This window comes from Phoenix dactylifera, chromosome 7, assembly GCF_051530095.1.
Source record: "Phoenix dactylifera cultivar Ajwa chromosome 7, Ajwa_hap1_PhDact_Kaust_v1.1, whole genome shotgun sequence".
Lineage (NCBI taxonomy): Eukaryota > Viridiplantae > Streptophyta > Magnoliopsida > Arecales > Arecaceae > Phoenix > Phoenix dactylifera.
This window is the reverse complement of record NC_143196.1, coordinates 35,030,961-35,053,919: the sequence shown is the minus strand read 5'-3', so window position 1 is coordinate 35,053,919 and position 22,959 is coordinate 35,030,961. Positions and strand designations below refer to the sequence as shown.

The window sequence follows — 22,959 nt, the reverse complement described above, 5'->3', positions numbered from 1 at the left end:
GAATAGCGAACAGCATATTCTAGACTCCTAAGGGATTTGGTGGACGAGGTCCCACCTCGGTTTTGATTTTCTGTCGGGCTCCGATCCATGTGAAAGGCTCTCTGCTGTTTGTCCGCAGCAGCTGAATGGTGCTTCATTTATTTATTTTTAGTTTTTTTTTCCATAAAGATAACTCCTAAATATCAAATATTGCATAAACATTTTTTTAATTTATATTTACATGTATATCCTCATAAAATACTTATTATGCTGTTTTATCTTTTTTTATTATTATTCTTATTTTTAAATATGTATCCATATTATGTAACGCCGTTAAAAGTTAACGGTTTCAAATTAAAATGACTAAAATATTTTTAATCGGTAGACGTGCAAATAAAAACATGCGATTGCGATGGAGGACAAAAAGATAATTTTTAAATTTTATTTTATTTTAAATTAGAATAAATATAATTTTTATTAATCATGTTAGAAGAAAAATTATATTAGGAATATTTGTGTAAAAATAGTATTTTATAAGGATATAGAAATAAATATAAATTTGAAAAGGATATTAATGCAAATGTGAATTTTTAGACATATTTTTGAGAAAAAAAATTCTTTATTTTTTTCGGTAGGTTGCACTGCAGAGGGGAGATCGGTACGAAAAGAAATTACAATATACGCAGCCAATAGAGAGGATGCCTTATAATTTGATTCAGTTAACAATGCGGCAACATTTTTACGTTTATTTTTATGTAAAATTTTTATAGAAACAAAATATTGAAGGTTCATAAAATCATGTAAAGAGGCTTGGCTGGTCCATGATGAGCAGGATTTGTGGCGAACCATTTAAGTATGAGTCAGTATTATAAGTCCGAGTCTGTTCTAAATTGGATCAGGGTGGATCCCTATCATTGTAATTTGGGTTCTCTTGCTTTTCCTCACTGCTTTCTAACAAATTCTCAAGAGAGGTCTTGATCGTTATCCAATGCAGAGAAGATGAATCATGTATGGTGAGAACTTTTGATCAACTTGGAAATTAGCATCTCTTGTTAGGTTTATAGGTTACAAGGACAACAAAAGTTACACTTTCATACCTGACTGTCACTGTTCGGAACTACTCGACTGTTGCAGCTTGTCATTGCACTTGGAAGGGGGAGAGCTGTGAAAGGCATGACCTGCTTGCTATGTTCATATGGTGATGCAACCCTAGCAGTTTGATAGATGGCAACGGAGGCAATTCGCAGTTCAACTTTTTGCCTCCTTAAAGCTTCACCTCCTGTAAAAGATCCATGCAACCCATCACTTATCTAGCACAGGAGCTCTGTGGATAGCAAGTGGCAGCGCCATTAAAATCATCCAGCATGGAATCTACAGGTGTACTATTGCCGTGAAGTGTGCCGCAATTACCTATATTAAGAACCAATACAGATTGAAGCTAGGCTTAAAATCATTTGCTTCTAATCTTAAGTACCGGGCCCAGGCCTACCTACAAAGGACGCAGAAGGATGAAACTTACGCATGTTGTCGGGTTGTTCGCAGCAATTTCTAACCATTTTGCCTCCTCTGTGCAGTCAACTTAGAAACCTTAATATGCGTGTATGAATTCATGGGAAGTCAAAACTACATGACCTCCCAATATACCTTCCAAAGTATGCAAGCATCAAATGTCTGCAGACTATAGCTTCTAACAGTCTTTCCCGTAGAATTTACGTCGGCTCCATTGAACTGCAAAACGTGAAACTGAAACTGTGCTTGCTTTTACCATTACACACCAGAGGAAGAAGAAGAGATCGCTTGTGAGGAATGTCATTATCTGGTTGAAAGTAGAATGAATCTGTCTTTAATTTAAGTAGATGTTTATCATAAACATAGCATTCTATTCCAAGCTTATATTTCCATAATCTTCAAAAACAAGATTAGCCTTTACGGTCATCCTTGCATTTTGAGGGCATGATACAAGAAGCCTAACAACATAGGGGTCGCAAGCTGACTTTCTCATCAGCCGCAAAAGGAAAAAACTTTGGTCTATTGAGAGAGAGAATGATGGCTGCGGCGAAGCAATTAAAGAGAAACTTGCTTATGGAAAATTTAAAGAATTTCAATTTCCGCTTTTTATATCGGTAAATCAAAACTAACATAATTTCAGTAAAACTAGACAAATATATATAGTACCACCTGCGATGATATTGCACGGAGAAAAAGATTTAGTGAATTAGTGAATAACAAATCACACGAAGGTTTCCATCTTATGATCATGGAAACTGTTCAACTATATGAATTAGTGAATGCCACAACTGATATTACATGTATTCTAGCTTAAAATCAAGGTGATGCTTGCTGTTCCTCTACTATATGCTACAATTCTTGTGAAAATGTAATTCATCTGAGAGAGATGCAGCGTGTAGGACCCAACATTCCAGGTGTAGTGCAGTAGCAAAAAAGAAAGCCCAATATCTATCTTAGCTCGAGCATCATAAATTCACTTGTTATAGTCATGTTGGTTTGCTCCTCACAAGATCGAAAAGAAAAGGATGAAGTGACGCTAAGGGCAACATAAGGCATATAACTTCCAGTGGCAGCAAAATTTATATCCTTTCCACATTTCTCATTTTTCCTACAAGGTATGTCTTTTTCTGGATCTAATAAATGGAGGTTGATGCACTTGGTTTTTCATATTGGATAATATGATACTAATATTTATACATAATTGAAATAAATAAAATTCATAGTTTCACTAAAATTAATATGATAAGAAGGAAAATATCAAGGCATGTCAAAATATTACTACAAGAATGATTTTTGCTCGCTCTTACATGATATTGCCTCCAAGGTACAATAAACCGTGATCATCTCCTATTACGAGCATGATCAAATGGAAGTGTGACCTAAAAACTTCCTTCAAATTAGATAATCATATATAATTTACTTAATCAGAAAACTTGCTTCCATCCAAGAAACACTTTCACATAACAGATGCACTAAATGCAATAAGCAGTAGTTTTGCAAGATTTATGTCATCCTTATTTGTTCAAAATTGCACGTGGAAATAAAGTCAAATAAAAGGTTTTCCATGTGAAAATGCACAGGAAATACACACAGCTTAACAGAAATAAGGGATACAATCAAGAAATTTAGTGCAAAACGGAGTTAATCTCTCTTTATGGAAATGCATTTATACTGCTTGACAGTGTTTGTTATAGCTTGCTCAACTGGCAGCCTCTCCAAGCTAGATGCACCATAAAACCCATGAACCCCCTTGGTACTCTTTAGAATGAATTCAGCTTCGCGAGGACCAGAGATAGGACCTGCAGAAAAATCAGATTGCACATTTAGCAATCCCTTCCAATGGTACGTTAGCAAGAAAAGCTTATCTGAATAAGAGCTAGAAAGAAGCTTCTTGCAATTGTTGCAGCTCAAAAACCCCTACTTTTTTTACACTAGAAATATCCAAGACATGGTATATCGGCACTATATAGTTGCATCTTGATAAAACTTGGTGTTGCATTGAGATGGATGCTCACCGAATCATTTCCCAGTATTTGACATAAATTAAAATAAAGGACCTCATACATAATTGTAGACATGATGGACAGATACTTCTAGTTATTTGATCAAAGAGAGGTTTCTCATAATATGAATTCTAAGACCTATTCTTTTCAATGAAGTGTTGGCATGTCATTCTAGTCTATTTTGAATTGATGTCCTGTGAGGACTGTGTGGGCGTGTGTTTAGTTCCACATTAGCTATGCATTAGGTAGATCTTAGATACTTATACAGGGCCAAAGAACTCAAATAATATCTTTTGGCTAGTATTTTTGGGTAAAATTCTTGGTTGTGACAAATGGTATCAGAGCGGACCCATCCTATGGCCTTTGTGGACTAGGGAGCACTGCAACACAGGTTCATGGAGGCTGACCACGGGCCAATTATGGTACTTATGATTATATTTGAATAGATTTGGACCCTTAACGTGGCACAAACGTCAGAACTTAAATAGGAGAGTATGTGAGGACCCGCACAGACATATATATTTAGTCCCACATCAGCCATGCATTGGGTATTTCTTGGGTATTTATATAGGGCCAAAGAACTCAAATAATACCTTTCGGCTAGAATTTTTGGGTGAGATCCTAGGTTGTGACATATCCATTATGTGTTAATTCTCTAAAACTTCAAATTTGGTTAGGTTGTTATCTCCACTACTAGTCAAAGAAGAAAAATAGACACCAAGTCATCCCACAATATTTGCAGGACTATACAAATTGCAAAAAGCCAAGAGCATTTTGCAAAAATGGCCACTCACATTTTTATATTTGTAACATCAGCCCTTATTTATGATTTGTGAAATTGGCCATTTTTTAATTTTCTAACCAAAACACTCATTACCCCAACTACATGATAATCAAATTTTTGCACTCTAGAATATGTACATTACTTGGTAAAAGGTGTCCACCCTTAAAATGTATAGATGTGTGCGTGCTTGTTAGCCTAATACGTGCATCGCACTACCATAAATTGTCTACCTATGTATCTATATGGCCAGATAGTTCAAATTTGTGAACCTAATTATATTATATGTAAACAACTTGGTAAACATAGTTAACCTAAATGTGCACATCGATTGGCTATTCTAGATATGTGCACTGTATCCCATTAACTATGCCCGCATAATATGAGACCACAGGCAATTCAGTCAGAAAAATTGAAAAATAGCCAATTCTGCAAAAATTAAAATAGGAAGAGGGGAAGTGTTCCAGCAAATATAAAAATGTGCAGTCATTTTTGCAAAATGCCCAATCCAAAAAGGAGTATTTTCTGGCCTGGTGACAGAATTTAGAGCAATCAAGGCTTCTAAATTAATGTTCAATACCTCTAACTAAAGATGATTGTTTTGAATCGAAGTGACATCCTTCAACTTGTTTCGTTATGGATTTGAGCGCACGCTTCAGCATGCCAAAGACCATGAATAGTTATCCGGTGGCATGTGTTTCCAGAAGCAGACACTTCATGAATATCTCTTTTAATAAATCATTTATATGATTATACGAGCAGTTTTCCCTAATTAATATACAAGTTAATTTCCAATCAGTTTGTACATTGATCATATCAAAGTCATATGCTACTTGTATCCCATACATTTTCTCAAATAGTCCCAACAGCTAACAAAACCCAAGTCTCAAACAGTGCCAACAACTAACAAAGGCAAGTCTGGATCAATATTGCACCTCTTATTCTTTTTAAATAAATGCATTTTATATCAGTTAAATTCATCCACACTATCTGCAACATCAAAGATCAGTTGTATGTAGAAAAATAGACCTATGACTTGTTTATATGCACCCGCAACAACTAACAAAGCCATGTCTGGATCAATAATGCACCCGTTATTCTTTTTAAATAAATGCATTTTACATAGTTAAATTCATCCACACTACTGCAACATCAAAGATCAGTTGTATGCGGAAAAATAGACCCATGACTTGTTTCTGTCCACCCACTCTAATAGATATATCAAAGAAAACGGAAGCTTATTTTATCAGAGCTGGTTTCTAATACTATAAAAAGTTTAGGAAATATGATAAACATATATCTTTACTTCAATAGAAGGTTCAAGAAAATCATTATGTACATGAATTATAGCAGAAAGGGAAAGAGCTAAAAGCACAAATGCCTAAAAATGTTCTATTTTGTTATATTTTTATGTTGTAAGTCTGTTATTTTTCAGGAATCTAAGAAGAGTACCTCCATGGCAGAGAACAATAATATTAGGATTTATACCAACTGCAGCATCAGCAATGGCTTGAACACGAACCACGCAGTCATCCAAGGAAAGAGCTGTTTTTGCGCCAATAGATCCGGATGTTGTTAGACCCATATGTGCCACTATAATATTAGCACCGGCTTTGGCCATGGCAACAGCTTCATCTTGATTGAAAGCATATGGAGTTGTCAAGAAGCCTATTTTATGAGCTCTGTGTATCATTTCCACCTCCAAGCTAGCAAAGCACCAAAAGCAGTAAGTGATTTGAAGTACAAAGCATTAAGGAGATAACTGATTGCAGTTTCATTCAATTACAAGGGTGATTATTAATATAAATCCATCCGTAAAAAATCCTTATTGTCATCTGAAATATACTCAAATGTGCAGATAATTAGCAGATAAAAAAATGCATCTATAAGCAACTGGATTAAGAGATATCGCCCAATGCAGAATGCTAGTAATAATGACACGAACACAAGAAAAGTGTGATAATTACAATGCATCTTGGAGCCTACCCATAGCCCATTCCTGTCTCTTCCAGGTTTTGGCGGAAGTTACCATCAAACAGTCCAACTGTTGGAAAATTCTGCACGCCAGAAAATCCAGTTGCTTCCAACTGCTTTAGAAAGTGACCCATTTGACGAAATGGATCGGTAGCACATACTCCAGCCAGAACTGGCGCTCCTTTTACCACCTATACATGTCAGATTATCATTATAAATAGAAAAAAATAAGCATGGCAAGTGAACCATTTGTTTCAAATATTTCAATAGTATCCAGCTAAGCTGCTAAAGTGCCAGCAGCCTATGGACCCTTTTCCCAAGTTCCACAAAAATAACAGAGAACTTACTGGCAATACTTCATTGGCCATGTCAAGAACAACTGCATTAGCATCTGCAAATGGCAATAATCCTGCTAAGGAACCCCTTCCTGCCATCCGAAACCGTCCAGAGTTGTACAAGACTATCAGATCCACACCACCTGCTTCTTCAAACTTGGCAGATATGCCTGTCCCAGCACCTGCCCCTATTATAGGCACACCTTTACTTATCTGTTGCTTTAATTGGTGTAGTATTGTCTGTGTCCTCTGCAAAGTTTCTGCCAGGGCAATTGGCAAATAAATCCTCACTATAAGTTGCAATATTCAGTATGTTTCATGAGAATAACTAATACTAAAGAATGCAGAATATGGAGAGAGAAAAAAAAAAGATCATTAAATACCTGGTTTTGCATCAGGAAAGTCTATTGGAGTTCGCCAAATGGCTTGGCCATCTGAAGTACTTCTTTCCTTATTTATGCTTTGCCTCTCTTCAAAACTAACATTTTGTCGGGGAATTGTGTTTCTAGAGAAATTGCTATACATCTCCAAGAATAAGTCAACCAAGGCGTCTGCAAATTCGGGATCATTAATATGGTGTGGAAATATCTTCACCTATTAAAACAATAATTAAATTTTAAGATGGTATACAGATATAGGTTGTTGATGAAAGTTGCAGTAAAGATCATGCAAGTGGGGTGTACAGAAATATTCACTTAAATATTAAGAAAAACCTTTCGTTCTTCGCTTTTCTCGACAAGTTTATCTAATTCATTTATAAGAGCAGATGTGGCCTCAGGATCATGAAATGACTTCCCAGGCGCATCAAGAGCCGAAACACCCTTCTGTGGCAAACAAACACAAACCCTTGATGATGATTTATTCATTTTCTCAGCTATAAACCTGGCAAACTTCTTGTTCTCGTCCACAGTAGTTCGCATTAGAGAAACCTGCAAATTGTTGACATTGTTAGCTCCACTTCTCAATGCCTGGTTCAGGATCAAAAATCCTCTCCAAAGAATGAGAAACATTAACATCATAAAATACATTATTGTCAACACAAAAATAATGGTCATACGAGCTAAAGGTTTGGAATAGTCAGGTGTAGTTCTTCTTTAGATGATTATTAAGTAGAACGACTAACATTGGATGTTTGGACCAGCAGAAACAGATTATAGATACAACAGAATTAATAATGGAGTCAATCTTTAAGTATGCATCAGCTGAGCCTTCTTAAACGGTAACAGCTTGCTGGCGATGAATCAACGAGAAAAATAGATAAAACTTCCCATTTACATGATAAATGGTGTTTAACTCCCATGTAACACTCTCCAAACATAAAAATCACAGGAGAAACCCTCACTTTACTAATCTACTCATCCTCTATCAAATCTAATAATGTGAATTTTCTCTCAAGCTAAGTGTCATGCCCCAAACCCAACACCTAGGTTAGCTACGTGACACAGCTGCATACTCCCTAGGACAAAGCCCTAAAGAATTTACAAGGCCTGAAAATTTATTACAACCTCAATATCATTGAACAATAATTATCTCAATTCATAACAATTAACAAAATGGTACAATTACAAAATTTAATCATCCAACTAGTTTCAGTAATGGTCTATCTACTCATCCTTTCACCCGTGATCCCAAATATAGCCAATTACCAAGTGACCTACAACACTGAAAGAAAAAGGAAAGAGGTAAGTGACCTTTACAACCCAGTAAGAGCTCCACACAACTACACCAACACAATAATAATATAAAGTTGAAAATCGCAAGAAATCGTTGCACACATCATGAAATCACAAACTGACAAACAATAATGCTCGAATAATCAGTATAAATACCTACACCAAATATCAATAGAAATCTAGCTACTCAAGAGTGATATATCATACGATATCTCATAAATCTTCAATAGTATTTTCAATACTTTTTATTCCATTCTTTTTTAACTTGATCCGGATCAATTATTTTTTCGACTTTGGGCTAAATCTCTATCACATTTTCTGCTCGTGACAGGGCCATCAATAGGTGTCACATTTCCAGCCCGTGACGGGACAACCAATAGTATCACATTTCCAACCTGTGACAGATCTTTGATGGTATCACATTTTCAGTCTATGATGGGCCTTCAATAGTATCACATTTCTAGCATGTGACGAGGCAACTGATGATAACGAGATCAAACCAAAATTCTTGTTCATTCAATCAAGTTCACATCCACACATCAATTTCTTTTTTTATTTCTGGCTTTAGACTAACCACGGTTGTATTTTCCGCCCGTGACGGGACAATCAATATAACATGGTTAGTCTAAAGCGCACCATATTCATTAGTCCGATTATGCAATTATAAGTTATACTCATGTATGCATCTATCATACTATCAATCACAATCATACATGATCAAAACATGATTTAAGACAACAACCATCATAAAACTATTCTTGCTTCTTACTTATCTTAATCATTAGTATATCATACATATATTTGTATAAAATATCTATAATCATGCAGGTCAGTGTACAAAGATTCTTACCTTTATTGAAGATTGACTAACATAATGATCACCGACCCGCTTTAGGGTCTATGAGCTAGGGTACAGAGTACCCAAAAAAAAAATCAGTGGTCTAGTTACCTAGACCGCCTACCGGCGTCCACCAGGAGTCCATCATCAAGTCCCCCGAGACCCTATTACCATCTAACCAGGTCAACTAGAGAGAGACACTAAGAGAGAGAAACAAGGAAGAAGAAAGAGAGAAACTAGAGAGCGAAAATAGAGAGAGGAGAGAGAAGAGAGCAGAAGAGAGAAAAACTCTCTCTCCTCTCTTCACGAACAATCTGCCCCTTCCTCTCTTCCCCCTCGCAAATCCAAGGACTTGGCGGCCATGGTGGTCCGCCCCCACTTGACGGTGGCCACGGCAACCGCAACCCTGGACAATCGGCGGCCGATGGCGGCGAAATAGGAAAGATGAAGACCGAAACAAGGTGTCCCTGTTTCGGCGATTCGTCGGCTCCAAAAGGCCAAGAACAACTGCTAGAAGCCCAAGAAAGAAAGGGAAGAAGGCGAAGAGCTTTCACCTCAGTCTGACGAGGCCCCGGTGGCCCTTTCCGATGATGAATCGAGGAGGCTCGAAGAAGAAGAGCTTGAATCGTGGCAATTCTCAGCAATTTAGGTGGAAAAAATCAAAGAAAGAGGAGAGTTAAATAGGCAAGATCCTTGAGTTTGAATCAAACTCGGATTGCCCTCGGGGAGTCGTCGTTTCCGTCGAAATCGGGGAGGAAGAAGACTCCTAGCCGGGGTCTTCTTCCTCGATCCCCTCACGTGTCGAGCACAGGTCGAGTTTAGGCTTGGCCTATTTGGGCCGGCCTACAAGCCCACAGGCTGGGCTAGTCAGGGTCAGATTAGGCCTAGCCACTCCGGGCTGGTCCACGAGCTCAAACATCTAAGTTATTACACTAAGCTATCACAAAAGATAGAAAATATTATCGGGACATATGTCTCGATTAGTCACCTATAGACTTATATATCAATAAACCTCGAGCTCTTAATTTTCCTTTTAGGAAAAAAAACTGGCTTCTCCTTTTGACAAGCTCTTTTTTTTGTGCTCTTGTACCATATATCTCATGTAAGGGAAAATAAAAATATATAACAAGCACTATAGAAAGAAATGGTCTGACACAAACTCAACCAAATTTACTCAATAACAGTACGATGGAACCTCGGCCATCAATTGTTCTAAAATTCCATTTAACTGAAGAATCATAAAATAGAAAATGAATCAGATTCAATGGTATTCAGATTCATAAGATAGGGTACCATCAGCACATGCATGTGGAGATAAAATTTTTCAGATCAAGATATCAGAAACAGGAAAGCACGCAACAAGCTTGTGTATCTGCGAAAATAATGCAGCACACTACTCAAAAAAAAAGAACTTAAAGAAAGTGAGATCAAACCTGCTCGTTGTGTATATGGATCTTTCTTTGTTCAAAGATGGAAGGTATCGTATGTTTTGCTCCAAAGTTAACCATATCTAAGGCCCCTACACTAAGAACTAGAGGAACCTTTTTCTCTATTGCGGCATCAAATCGTGTATTGTCACAGGCCATGACACCACCAACAATATGATCAGCAATTTCAGTTGTTGTGATGTCCAGGACACCCTACATCCATCCAATAGAAAAAAAAAAGTTAGATAAACTAAATCTTAAAAGAAAGAAAAAACCAGTGGAAGTTAGATGAATCCCACAAATGTGCTAGCCACTTAAGCTTATAAACAGGGCTGGCCGCCAATAAAGCCTTATCAAACAGCAAACATGAGTGTTTCTGATGGCCCAGATCCATAGAAGAAAGAAGCTGACATACGAAAGCAAGCACGTTGATGATTGTACCTGTATAAAGCCCTCTCTGACAAGATCTTCCATAGCTCTGCCACCAACTCCAGTGGCATGAAATACAAGTGTCTCATACCCTTCTTTCATTAACCTTTCTCTCACAGCACTTACACATGGAGTTGTAACTCCAAACATGGTTATGCCAACAGTCGGTTTCTCAGTCATTCCACTAGGATCATCAGATGTCAACAATTTCCCAATAACCATTCCAGCAGCAGCTGCTCCAGCATTAGACAATACTACCCTACTAACATTGTTGACCCCACAGATGTCAACAACTGATGGAAACAGTGTGAGATCAGATGTCCCAATGTAAGGTTCAGTTTGACCACTAGCCACAGTAGATACAATGAGTTTAGGCACTCCTAGAGGAAGAGATCTTAATGCAGGAGCAATCAAGGAAGTTCCCCCACTGCCACCAAGGCCTATAGCTCCAACTAGGATACCATCTTCATAAGCTTTCTTTAGAAAATACTGAAGAGCCTTGCTCATTGTTGCAATCGCTTCACCTCTGTCATCTGGAAGCTTGTAAGAAGAATGCTCTTCAATACCCAAATAGTGAGAAAGAACATCCTCCGTGCTCACCAAAGAAATGTCTTCCAAACTCGTTATTTTCTTCTTATTAGTGGAGACATCGATCACGCTAACTTGCACCTACCATTTCCATATAAAAGAAGATTCATGTTGCTTAATCAGTAGTCGAAAAGCATGAAGTTTTCCAAACAATCTTAACTTTTAGGATCATGTTTCCTTTATCCATCAGGAATAATTCCTAAAAGTTTTTGACGTAAGCAGTATACAGCTAAAAAAGAACATATATTTACTAGAAATATCTCACTATAATTTGACAAATAGCATATGGAAACAGCAATGATCAGAATCATCAGATAAGGAGATTTCAACTTCATTGATGTGAAGGAAGCAAATCATAAATGTAAATAAAATCCTTGTTGATAATATGCCTTCCAAGTACTTAATTTTACTCTAGCTCTAGCTGGTGCAAGCAAAACTAATTGTGACTTCAATAGCTTTCTTTCACTTCAAAACAAACAACCTTTTGCTCGTAGCAATTAATTAACAATGAGGAGCTATGTATCTAAAGCAAACAGTATAACTTTTAGATATATACTGAATAAGATTTGATACAGAAAATTAATTGTTTATGCAATAATTAAATGAACCTTAAATCTTGAGTCTTAAGCCATTAAATTTTGACAGTTTTGGTGCAATGATATAGCATCATCATTAATGGAGCACTTTTAGGAACTCATGCAAACAAAAAACTTCTTTTTTTTACCTTTTGGTGCATAATCAGTGGATAAAATACCATGTTCGCATGAAGATGACCTAGGAGAAGTTCCCCTGGATGGATGTTTTGAGTCAAACTTGGAAAAAAAAATTTAGAGGACAAGGATAATAAACAATAATATAAGCTTGTTGCTTGTGTTGTTGATGAATCATAGCCATAACCAACAAGCCATATCCTAAGTAATCACTGATCACTGTTCACTTAACTAATGATTATACTGTTATCAACAAAAATATTAGATCTTTCTTATAACATCCATACAGATTTTTACAGTTCTTCCCCTCATTTAACTAACTTTCAATCCATATCCTAGCCCAAATACTGTAAACATTTGTATTTTTTTTTTACCCATATAAACACTTTATAATCATCTTTGCAACACTTACATTATTACGAGGGAAGCCCCATTTTTCACCATTCCAAGCAGCACTGCTATTATAACCCCCAGAATTTTTTCCTTCGACTATTGAAGGCATATGTGATGTCATCACCATCCCTAAATCCAAACATATTCCACTTCATCCATTCACTGTCTTTTCAAATATCTCTAATCTACATCTCATTTTCTTCTGCGTCATAAATCAAAATGTTAGAATAATCACATGGGAATATCCCCTGGCAATCCATTTTAATTGAGGTCATTATCACTTGTATCCCTATTACTCTTGCAGTTTGATTATTCTACTATGGAAAAGCATCGTCCAACAACAGTTTCCTCCATAGTTTCAATTTAGCACTCAAATCCACAATTTTTGCAAGAGGAAGACGCCTTTGACAATGGCTATGATGGACTAGATTTCTAACAGTTTACAGCACTCATGAGCTTCAGAAATTTCCATTACTACTCTTACAGACTGTCTATAAGAGAAGACACATGGCCTTTTGTTCCTAACATGGATTATTATGGTAATTTAATGAGAATTTGTTGCTCGACTCATCATGGTGATGTCATTATTTAAAATCTTTTGAGATGAGGCATATGAATTGATAGATGCAGTTCTGCATTCCTTTAATTCACTTACCATTCTTGCTCTACATCATTTGGGAAGAGTTTATATACTGAAACATAATGCATTTAGTAAGATGGTACCATAGCCTCATGAGATATGTCGTCAACATTGGTGATAAACTTATAATTTTGGAGAAAACCGGTGCCTTTTCTTTTGTGATACTGTGAACAAGCAGTAAATGCTGGAGCTTGAAGAAGTTGCCAGCAGAAATGTAAAATAGAGAGACAAATGAAGCTGCTTGTTTTAGAAAGTAAAGAATACTTTTCATGAAAGGAAATAGCACTCATTTTATAGAGATTAGATAATCTCATATCAGGTCATCAAAGTTATGAAGAAGAGTGAGAAGCAAAAGCGGTTTATCAGTTTTCTGTCCAAGCTAAGTAGAGATGTTTGACTTACAGACATGTGGTTCAAGGGCTCTTGTGTTTATGATTCAGATAGCATCATATAAGGGAAGATCCTGGCCTCCATTGTTCATATTTGGCATTCATACGCATTCTTATCTCACCAATCAAAACATAGTATCTCCATACAACTACAACGGTACATAGAACTAGAATACAACAGCTCCTGCATGACTTGTCTAAACAACCGTATGTTAAGAGCTGAACCTTGCAATCAGACGATGAAGACCAGAAATCACCACAATTCTTTTGAGAAATAACTGGCAATAACCAGAACTTATGTATACTGTATGCCAAAGCTTTTGCTGAATATATACAGATCATTTTTTTTGAATATAGAAAAATGAAATATCTGAAAGCCGATTTGCTTGAAGTCAACAAAAACTGCATCTTTTTGTATTGTATTTATTTCATGCAATAATTTGAAAGATCAAAATAGGAGCAATACATAACCCTAAAACCAATCTTAACACCGAACTAGAAGGGTTAAATACAAAGTAGCATCTTTTCATACTATATTAAATTCACGCGACCATTTTAAATATTAAAATCGAACAAAATACAACCCTTGAATCTTGATAAAGACTTCAGAAAACAGAACGAGGCGTGAAAAAAAATAAAGATCGATTCATCCTGACCGGTTCAGGTTTCTCATTAGGGTAAGCCATCCACTTTAAACTCGAAACAGGCACACCATTACTAATCAAGATGCCAAGAATTCGAAAAATGGAGCATACTCCTCGATATATAACCCTTAATGAATCCTAACACCAAACTGATAGCATTGAACTGCTGGGATTCTCGTGAACGTCATGAAGAAATCCTATACATTGTTATTTAAGAAGTGAAGTGGAGATTCAACTGAACCAGTTCAAAGATTCCAATCAGAAGAAATCAAGAAAACAACAATTCAAGAATCGCGAAAAGACGCACCACTACCGATCGGGAGGTCAAGAAATCAAGAAACAGTACGAAACCCAGCAGAATCCAAAGATATTTCCCGATACCTTGAAGGAAGAACCCTTGGAGAAGGTCGTGATATCGGATCGGATACGCTCAGAGAGGAAACGGAGCTCCTCCAGCTTGGTGTCCGCGGTCCCGATGCAGAAGACCTGGAAGACCTTCTCCACTTTCCCCATTTAATTAGGGTTAAGGTTGGAGTTTCCAGAATCGGAGGCGAAGAGAGGAAGGGAACTTTCACCCTTTTGCGAGAGATCTCCCGCTGCTTTCTTTCTTTCCTTCTTTACTACGGGAGTTGGTAATGGAAGGGGGCTTGAGTTCCGCTGAAGCAAAATCGGTAGGTGCAGTTACCATGTCTCGCGGAGGAGCGTAAGCTGAATAGATGTGTGAAATGAACGGTGTGGATTGGTAAAAATAAATCATTGGATCGAGAGCATGATATCACGACGCTTATAGCGTCGGGTAGGATGAAAGCAGATCCGGATAATCTCAGCATATTCATTTTCGTATCCAAAATATTTATATCTAATATCTAACCTTATTTATTTTTATTTAATAGCCATCTACTTAAAAAAAAAAATACCCATATTAATACACTATTAACTTTATTTATCACCGACATACGAATATATTTGATTATGTGGTCATAAAATTTTATAATTCGATTTATATCTATATTTTTAGTATCCATATATGATCTAATTTTAGCTGTACCTTTTGGCATTTGGCTGATAAGGATATGCTAACATAATTTGTAATTAAAAAAATTGCCCCACATAATCGGAGTGCCCGAGTGACCGATTCTTTTCTTTTTTACATGGCACATGCTACATGGCATGAGATCATTAGTAATAAGATCAAACCTTGTAGTATTTTGCACATAAAATCTTATGGAAAGAATTGAAGAGAAAGATAAAATGTGCACCAAAGAAAGGTACGATCTTGTGGCGATTCTTATTTTACATCCATATCCTTTCTTCACTAAGCCAAAAATTAGATCCCTTGGCAGATGGGGCCTAATAATCAATAGTCGTCAAACCAGGATAGTAAATAACAAGGATTTAACAAGAGAATCGATACCTTTTGACATCAAGCTCCAAGCTATTCTCCTAGGTGGCAAAAGGTAATACAATTCAAACTAAAATTTGACAATTTATGATAAATTTTTACTGACTTATCCTTTGTATTATATATACCTTTGTGTGATCCAGAGTAAGATTTTATCATTCATACTATATTTACCAACTTATTTTTGTATACTTTCTTTTTAATTATTTTGTCATACATTTAGTTGATCCATTGTTAAATTTATGTTTTAGACATTTATATTTGTTTCATTTCATTCGACATTCTATATTTTATATTTATTTCCTATGTTTTATTTTCATACATGTTGAACTTGTTTTTTGATTCTGTTTGATGCAAACTAATATGTTTTGGAAAGTGAGAGGATTATTATTAATTATGTATTTATTATTATTTTAAGAATATGAATCACATACAGCTGTAATTAACCCGAGCTTTGCCCAACCCATGCGTGCCTCGACACCGCAGCTTTAGGCTAGCCAAAAGTGTCATGCATGTAAGCCTAGATTAATTAATCAACTAATTAATTGCAGAATAGACTTTATATGCAAACGGAGGGAGAAGGTGACAAATTTTGGGCAATTGGGGTTCGTTTCTGGGCTCATATGTGCGTGGTTTGAGATGGACCAAGTTGAAGTAGGCTTCGTGTGGCCTTGCCTAATATTGGGCTTCGTGTGGATCAACACACCCATGAACAGCTTGTGCATGGCTCAAGAAAATAAGCCGTGGATGGATACGTCCATCTGCAGGTTGCTGAAAGATGCTTATATATGCTTTGATAATCTTTCACTAAACAACAAAAGAGGATCGCAACAGCCGAGGAGGGGAAGATTCTTTTTAGTTTTATGGGGATGTACGTATCAAATTGGAAAAAGGGGATTTTTTGTTAAAAAACCATATGATCCCCGGTGCTTTGGCTGTATTGGTTTGGTATCAAGTAATCAAGAAGATTCTAATTCATATTTTTACCTTGTAAGATGGAAGACTCCTTCCCAGCTAGAATAAGATATTATATCCTTCACGTCCCCCCTGTCTGCGCTTGGTTGGCGGCGACGTCCCTAGCATTATGTCATTTGTATTTAAAACTCCAGGTAGTACAATGAGACTACTACCTATATATATTATACAAGTATTCCAAAGTCTCCGATGTCTTCAATTAAGGGCTTTGGTTTCCCTGCTGCATGGAAAAAAGAGGTTTTGCTTCCCTTTCTAATGGTCTTCACATCGGCTGATAGATTCATATAAGTGCAAGACCTCACCCTAAGCAGTCTCTGCTTTTTAGCTTCCCTGTACTGAGGCTGATGCTTCAGAAACTGGAAATCTTTATAGAAGCAAAGATGTGGAAGGAGGAGTGCTTTCTTCAAAATGCCAACTATTGGAATGCTGCGTTGGTGACACTGTTCTCCCTAGCACTATCCTTGATGGTATACAAGGCATGGAGAAGCTCCACTTGCAAGAAAGGAGAGGTCCCTGGCAAGTTATGGTTGCCCTGTCTTGGAGAGACTCTAGCTTTCCTCTCTGCCACCAACAGCACCAAAGGTTGCTATGAGTTTGTTAGGAAACGCCGGGCGTGGTTAGTAGCCAACACTCTCACTTTGAACAACATAATCTTAATTTTAAAGCAGCAATCTATTAGAGTGCATGCTATATTTTTCTTTCAAAATTTCCAGTCCAATATGTGAGCTAAAAATGAGTACAAATATTCCGGGTTAAGTTGACAACTATGTTTCCAATGTATTTATTGTGTGGGATGGTGAAATTAGGTATGGAAGGTGGTTTAAGACGAGGCTTTTTGGTAAGATCCACATCTACATCCCAAGTCCAGAGGGTGCAAAGACAGTGCTTACGAATGATTTCATAAAGTTCAACAAGGGGTATGTCAAGTCCATGGGGGATGCTGTTGGAAAGAGGAGCCTGCTTACTGTTCCTCATGAGAGCCACCGACGGATCCGACGCCTGCTCTCGGATCCTTTTTCTCTGTGCTCCTTGTCTAAGTTCGTTCAGAAGCTTGACATGATGCTGCTAGAGAGACTGAAATCATTGGAAGAGAAAGGAGGGAGTTTTCTTGTGCTGGACTTCTGCATGAAGGTAGCTCTACTAACTCTAATCTTGGACATATCCATTTCATTTCTTTTCCTGTGTGTTTCGGATTTTTAGGAACAGAATGATGTCCTCTAGTCTGAAAGTTAGTAATCTTTGGCCTGGGGCCCTCTGAATTTGAGCTATTCATGCCACTCGGATGATCAACGTTATGCCTCATCTGACTCAGCTAAGATTCGGATGCTAACTATTCAAGGGAATTCGATTCATAGAATCCTTGATGTTTCTAGAAGGGCAGAACACACAAATGATTCAAAAGGTTCTGCAAATTGGACATACAAATTGATCCCCACTGCACATGAATGCCTTGGTCCTCCTTGTTCTCTTTCAACCAATCATTAGAATTTGCCTCAAAATACATAGTACCAATCATTAAATCTAAGGACATACAGCAAAAATAGCCAACAAAACAGATGACACAAAAAAGGATGACAAAAGTACTACCAATATTTTGGAATCAAGTCATACTTAAATGATGCCCAACGAATAATTGGATATCTTATAGTTGAATCAGTTTGATTATTTGAATATGGTGGATTTATTTAGTGGGATGCTTTGGCTATTAACTATTGAATTATTGGATATTTGTTGATCTTAGGTGTTGCATGATTTTTAGGGCATCATTTTAGGGCTCATGCGGCCGTGCCTGACCTAGGTAATGGGTCTGGGGCGGGACAATCTGTCACCAACTATAATCATGTACCATATGCTTGTTTTATTTCTTGCAAGAATTAGGGCAAATGCTTTAATACTGTGCACTTAGAAGATCGCTAATATGAAGCTATCGCTCCTTGCATGGTAGATTTGAACTTTTAGTAGGAAGTCGTCATATCTTGTCACACCACATACCAAAGTCCACTATATACGGAGGTGAAGGAGGCAATGGGCATAAGATGATAACAGGCAAGAATTTAAATATGCAGGTGACTTTTGATTCGATGTGCGATATGTTGATAAGTGTCACGGATACGAAAGTCTTGCAAGATATAGAGCAGAAGTGCAATGATGTGTCCAACATGATGCTGTCCTTCCCTGCCATGATCCCAGGAAGCAGATATTACAAGGGCATGAAGGTAGCCGTACCTATTTCCTCTGTTCTCTTTGGTTACCAGTTCCATCTTCTCAGCTTTCTCATAAGCCAGCAATTAAATTTGAATGCAGGCAAGGAAACAGCTCATGCAAATCTTCCGTGAGATGATTGCACGTCGGAGGAGTGGAATGGAGCGTCGCGATGACTTCCTCCAAGCAATGCTGCAAAGGGACTCACTACCGGAGGATGAAAAGCTCAGTGATGAAGAGATCATGGATAACCTTCTGACTCTGGTCATTGCAGGGCAAAGCACAACAGCAGCAGCCATGATGTGGAGTGTCAAGTTTCTAGATGGTAACAGACATGCGCAGGAGAGACTAAGGGTAACAAGAAGAAGAAGCGATCTGTAGTTTCTTCGTAGTATTTAGTTTCTTCATAGTATTTACAATATTATGAACTGTTTGATAGTTCCCTTAAAATGACAACTTTGCTTAAGGCTCGGTTTGGGCTTCATTAGTCAACGATTAGCATTGATTGTCCAATTGCCAAATAGCCGATGTTATCTCTAAGGCTGTGTTGGAAAATAGCTTTACTTACGAATCTGCATGACTGAAACACCTATGCAGGAGGAGCAACTCTCTATAACTGGAAGTAAACCAGAAGGAGCTCTGCTCGCTATGGAAGATCTGAATTCCATGACATATGGGTTAAAGGTAAGAAAGCCTTAAATTCTTCACCAATGAGTATTTCCTTGGCATTACTGGAGCTGCTAATGTCTCATGCTGTCGTGATTTCTACCCTACTTATCATCAATTATTATAAGACTAAAGATCAAAAAAAAAATGCTAGCATGTACACAATCTCTGATCAATAGCCCTTTATATTTTACATCAATTGTCGAGGGATCACGTAGTTTGAACACAAGTCATCTCTTCCAACTGGTTGATTTTTAATCCTTGACATTTTTAGATATCATGCAATAAACCTGACTGCTGAATGATACTGCTTGGTATGTCAATGCAGGCAATACATCTGTATGTTCTTATTCATGTAAGCAACTCAAAACAGATATAATTCTTTGGTGGGAGTCATATCTGTTATCAGTTCTGCAAAGCAGTTGTCTCATGACAATTGAACTGGTAGCAAATAAGTTTCTGGCATTGTAGTGGACTTAAATTTGTCACATTATCACAATTCACTGTTCTTATTCCTCAAAAAAAAAAAAAAACTCTTTTCTGTTTTCTACGCATGCGTACATTGCCCTATGATGGACTCAGACCCATATTATTCCCCATAGGCTGCATAGTTAAATAGGCAAGCTTAACACCTATTGCTTGTCTATCGATTTGTTTATTACAATAATGTGGTGAATTGGTGCTCAATAGATTTTTGACTTTGATATGTAGGTTGTGAAGGAAACATTGAGAATGTCCAATGTGTTGTTGTGGTTTCCTCGTGTGGTAACTGAGAATTGTGTCATTGAAGGTAGAAGTCACTAGTCGATTGAAAATGCAATCCTCCTCGCACTTGCTTAGCAATGTTATTAATGATAACCACATATTTATTTATGCTTGAATGTTTTCCTCGCAGGATTTGAATTGAAGAAAGGATGGCATGTAAATGTTGATGCAACTCAAATACATTATGATCCATCATTTTATAAGGATCCATCAGAATTTAATCCATCAAGATTTGATGCAAGTTTTTCAGATCACCTTCTGCAATTTTCCCTTCCAACTTTACTTAATTAATTATCTCAAGGAACATAGCGTTCCACTTTGCAGGAAATGCAAAAGCCATACACTTTCATACCTTTTGGATCAGGAGTCAGGACATGCCTTGGGATAAATATGGCAAAAGTAACCATGTTGGTATTCTTGCATAGGCTAATGTCCAGCTATAGGTGCGTTAATTAGCTAGGTTATTTCCTGTAATCTCTCACGCTTGATTTTGTTATTGTAATTAATTTTTATTGCAACAACATTTTTTTCTTCTGACGTTGTGTAGATGGAAAGTTGATGATATGGACCCAAGTCTGGAAAAGAGAGCTCACATCCCAAGGTTAAGGAGTGGCTGTCCCATAACTTTAATACCAGTAGAGAACGTGGAAGGCATGCATGTAGATTTGGGAAACCAGCTTGCTGAAGATGCTGCAGATGTGAAGAAACTCTGATGAAGTTTGAGAGATCAAGAGTTCTTCCTTGGATGCTATATTACATTGATCACAGATGTCATATAAAACTTAAATGATTGCACCTTCTTATCGAACTAAATGTGATGCCTAATATCTAGAGACTAAGATGTAGCTAGCTTCAGCTTTTTATGAGATACAAGGTGCCCAAAGCATGCACTTTAAATTTTGCAATAAGAACGTCGCCAGCTCCCTGGATATACCTTTTATTTTGCAACTTCCATATTGAAACGCGAACAACTAAGTGAAAGTAACTATTCCACAAACTTATTACTATAACCCTTCTTATGTAGATAAACCTAAAGCTGATCATTCAATCTGATAATCTCTAGGTCTACTCCCTATCTTCATTTTTTCTGTTTATCAGTAAGCCTTTAAAGCAATGTACAGAGGTCACCCAGGCAACCTTGGGCCAGTCCATTCCAGATACCTCCCAAGAAGCTCCCATAAGACGTCTTCACACCACATCAAATACTTGGGGAAGTCCTAAAGCTCCTCCATACGATTTGAATCCATGACCTCCGAAGAAAGGAGGCAACACCAAGGCTACTCCATGCCGGCAAATAAATCCACTAGAGCACAAACAACAGAGTTGGGATCCTCTCCAGTTCAAGGTTGAATTGAAGATGTTCGGTCTCTTAATCACAGCCATCTGTGTCCAAGGATCTTGCCGCATTTTCTGCTGCGGATTGGCAGCATCGACCATCAGGGTCATGAATTCAGCTAAACCTTTATTTGACGTGAATCAAAAAGGCATGCTTCCAACACTCGTCAAACCTATGCCGGAACACACAGCACCTTTTCATCGTATTTCCGACCATAAATTCTAAACCCTAAACCCTAAATCAACTCCTCAACAGTCTGATTCTGGAAAAAGCATCAATATTCTGGGGTACAGGATTTACACTGAGGCCATTAAAAATATTAAACTAAACCCTATAGCAACTCCTCGATAATAGTCCGATTTCGAAAAAAGCTGCCCGAGCGGCGGCGGTGGAGGAGGACTTCCCCTACTTCGGAATATTTAGGCTATAGTGAATAATAAAGTGGCCTTTTAGGTTAAGTATATATTTAGAAAGAGTAACAGGACTGTGGACTGAATGACCTCTTATGTAGCCTGTCACTCCAAAGACACCTTGTGGGCCGGAAACAGAGAGTTGCCCAAAGCACTCCGAAATTTACTGTTTTTTAATTTTGTTGGATATATCCATACTTTAACTCTATGTAACACCGGTCTTTGGCATGAAAAAAAAAAACATCAATGTTCCTGGGTACAGGATTTACACCGAGGAGATTAAAATATTCAAGATCACTTTCATTCAATCATGACTGATAACCAGAATGACTATCAGTTAATGAAACCTGTTTGCAGTCTGGCACAAGTTTTACCAATAGCAAACTGAAAAGAAAACAGCATAATGCTAAAATAACATGAAAAATCATCAAATTTGCGACTTTTTGACCAAGATTAACACATGAAAAAATTCTAATACTTGCTTTCCTGGTTCCATGACAAATATTCTCAGAAAATATGAAATGATAATTGGGAAAAGGGGAGACCTACTGCATTGTAAGATTCAGAAATGACAAATAGAACAACTGATTTCTATTGTTCGCTTATCAGCATCACTTATAAGATGGAACAGTAGTTATAATCATCCTCCCTGATCACATACCATACATCACACTTCTGACAAATCGTTGGAAAACGAGGACCAGTGTCTTTCTTTCCATCCTTCTTCTCTTCCTTGGGTGGACCTATACTAACGAATTGTGCCGATTTCCTGAACTTCCTCGTCTTTCTGATGATCTCAGATGGGTCTGCATCTCCTATGACCGTGACCAATCCTTTAGGTGGATCAAGGACGATGGAATCTATGCCTTCTATCCCTGCAACCAATTTCAT

At 37.4% G+C, this 22,959-nt stretch overlaps 3 protein-coding genes across 5 annotated transcripts; 1 reads left to right on the top strand and 2 right to left on the bottom strand.

Moving 5' to 3' along the window:
• Positions 1 to 2,961: 2,961 nt before the first annotated feature.
• Positions 2,962 to 14,990, bottom strand: LOC103703748 (TIM-barrel signal transduction protein). 3 transcript variants are annotated; one of them, XM_088701941.2, is made up of 10 exons: positions 14,694 to 14,944; positions 13,682 to 13,865; positions 10,961 to 11,617; positions 10,526 to 10,732; positions 7,295 to 7,510; positions 6,965 to 7,175; positions 6,594 to 6,841; positions 6,259 to 6,437; positions 5,725 to 5,978; positions 2,962 to 3,287 (listed from the first exon to the last, which is right to left on the bottom strand). In XM_088701941.2, the coding sequence occupies exons 2-10, from the start codon at positions 13,685 to 13,687 to the stop codon at positions 3,130 to 3,132; spliced, it is 2,136 nt and encodes a 711-aa protein (XP_088558067.2). In that variant the 5' UTR covers positions 13,688 to 13,865; positions 14,694 to 14,944; the 3' UTR covers positions 2,962 to 3,129. The 3 variants fall into 3 exon arrangements, 2 of the variants coding, with proteins under 2 accessions (XP_088558067.2, XP_008784930.3); XR_015967586.2 differs by lacking the exon at positions 13,682 to 13,865 and having other exon boundaries at positions 6,240 to 6,437; positions 14,694 to 14,954; XM_008786708.6 differs by lacking the exon at positions 13,682 to 13,865 and having other exon boundaries at positions 14,694 to 14,990.
• A 1,887-nt stretch (positions 14,991 to 16,877) lies between these two features.
• On the top strand, positions 16,878 to 21,227 carry LOC103703842 (abscisic acid 8'-hydroxylase 3-like). The gene is made up of 9 exons (XM_088701940.2): positions 16,878 to 17,305; positions 17,496 to 17,820; positions 18,756 to 18,905; positions 18,994 to 19,245; positions 19,489 to 19,575; positions 20,269 to 20,347; positions 20,453 to 20,559; positions 20,647 to 20,765; positions 20,870 to 21,227. The coding sequence occupies exons 1-9, from the start codon at positions 17,034 to 17,036 to the stop codon at positions 21,033 to 21,035; spliced, it is 1,557 nt and encodes a 518-aa protein (XP_088558066.2). The 5' UTR covers positions 16,878 to 17,033; the 3' UTR covers positions 21,036 to 21,227.
• Positions 21,228 to 22,376: 1,149 nt separating this feature from the next.
• On the bottom strand, positions 22,377 to 22,959 carry LOC149753235 (heavy metal-associated isoprenylated plant protein 39-like). The gene is made up of 2 exons (XM_089924087.1): positions 22,730 to 22,959; positions 22,377 to 22,452 (listed from the first exon to the last, which is right to left on the bottom strand). The coding sequence occupies exons 1-2, from the start codon at positions 22,957 to 22,959 to the stop codon at positions 22,377 to 22,379; spliced, it is 306 nt and encodes a 101-aa protein (XP_089780213.1).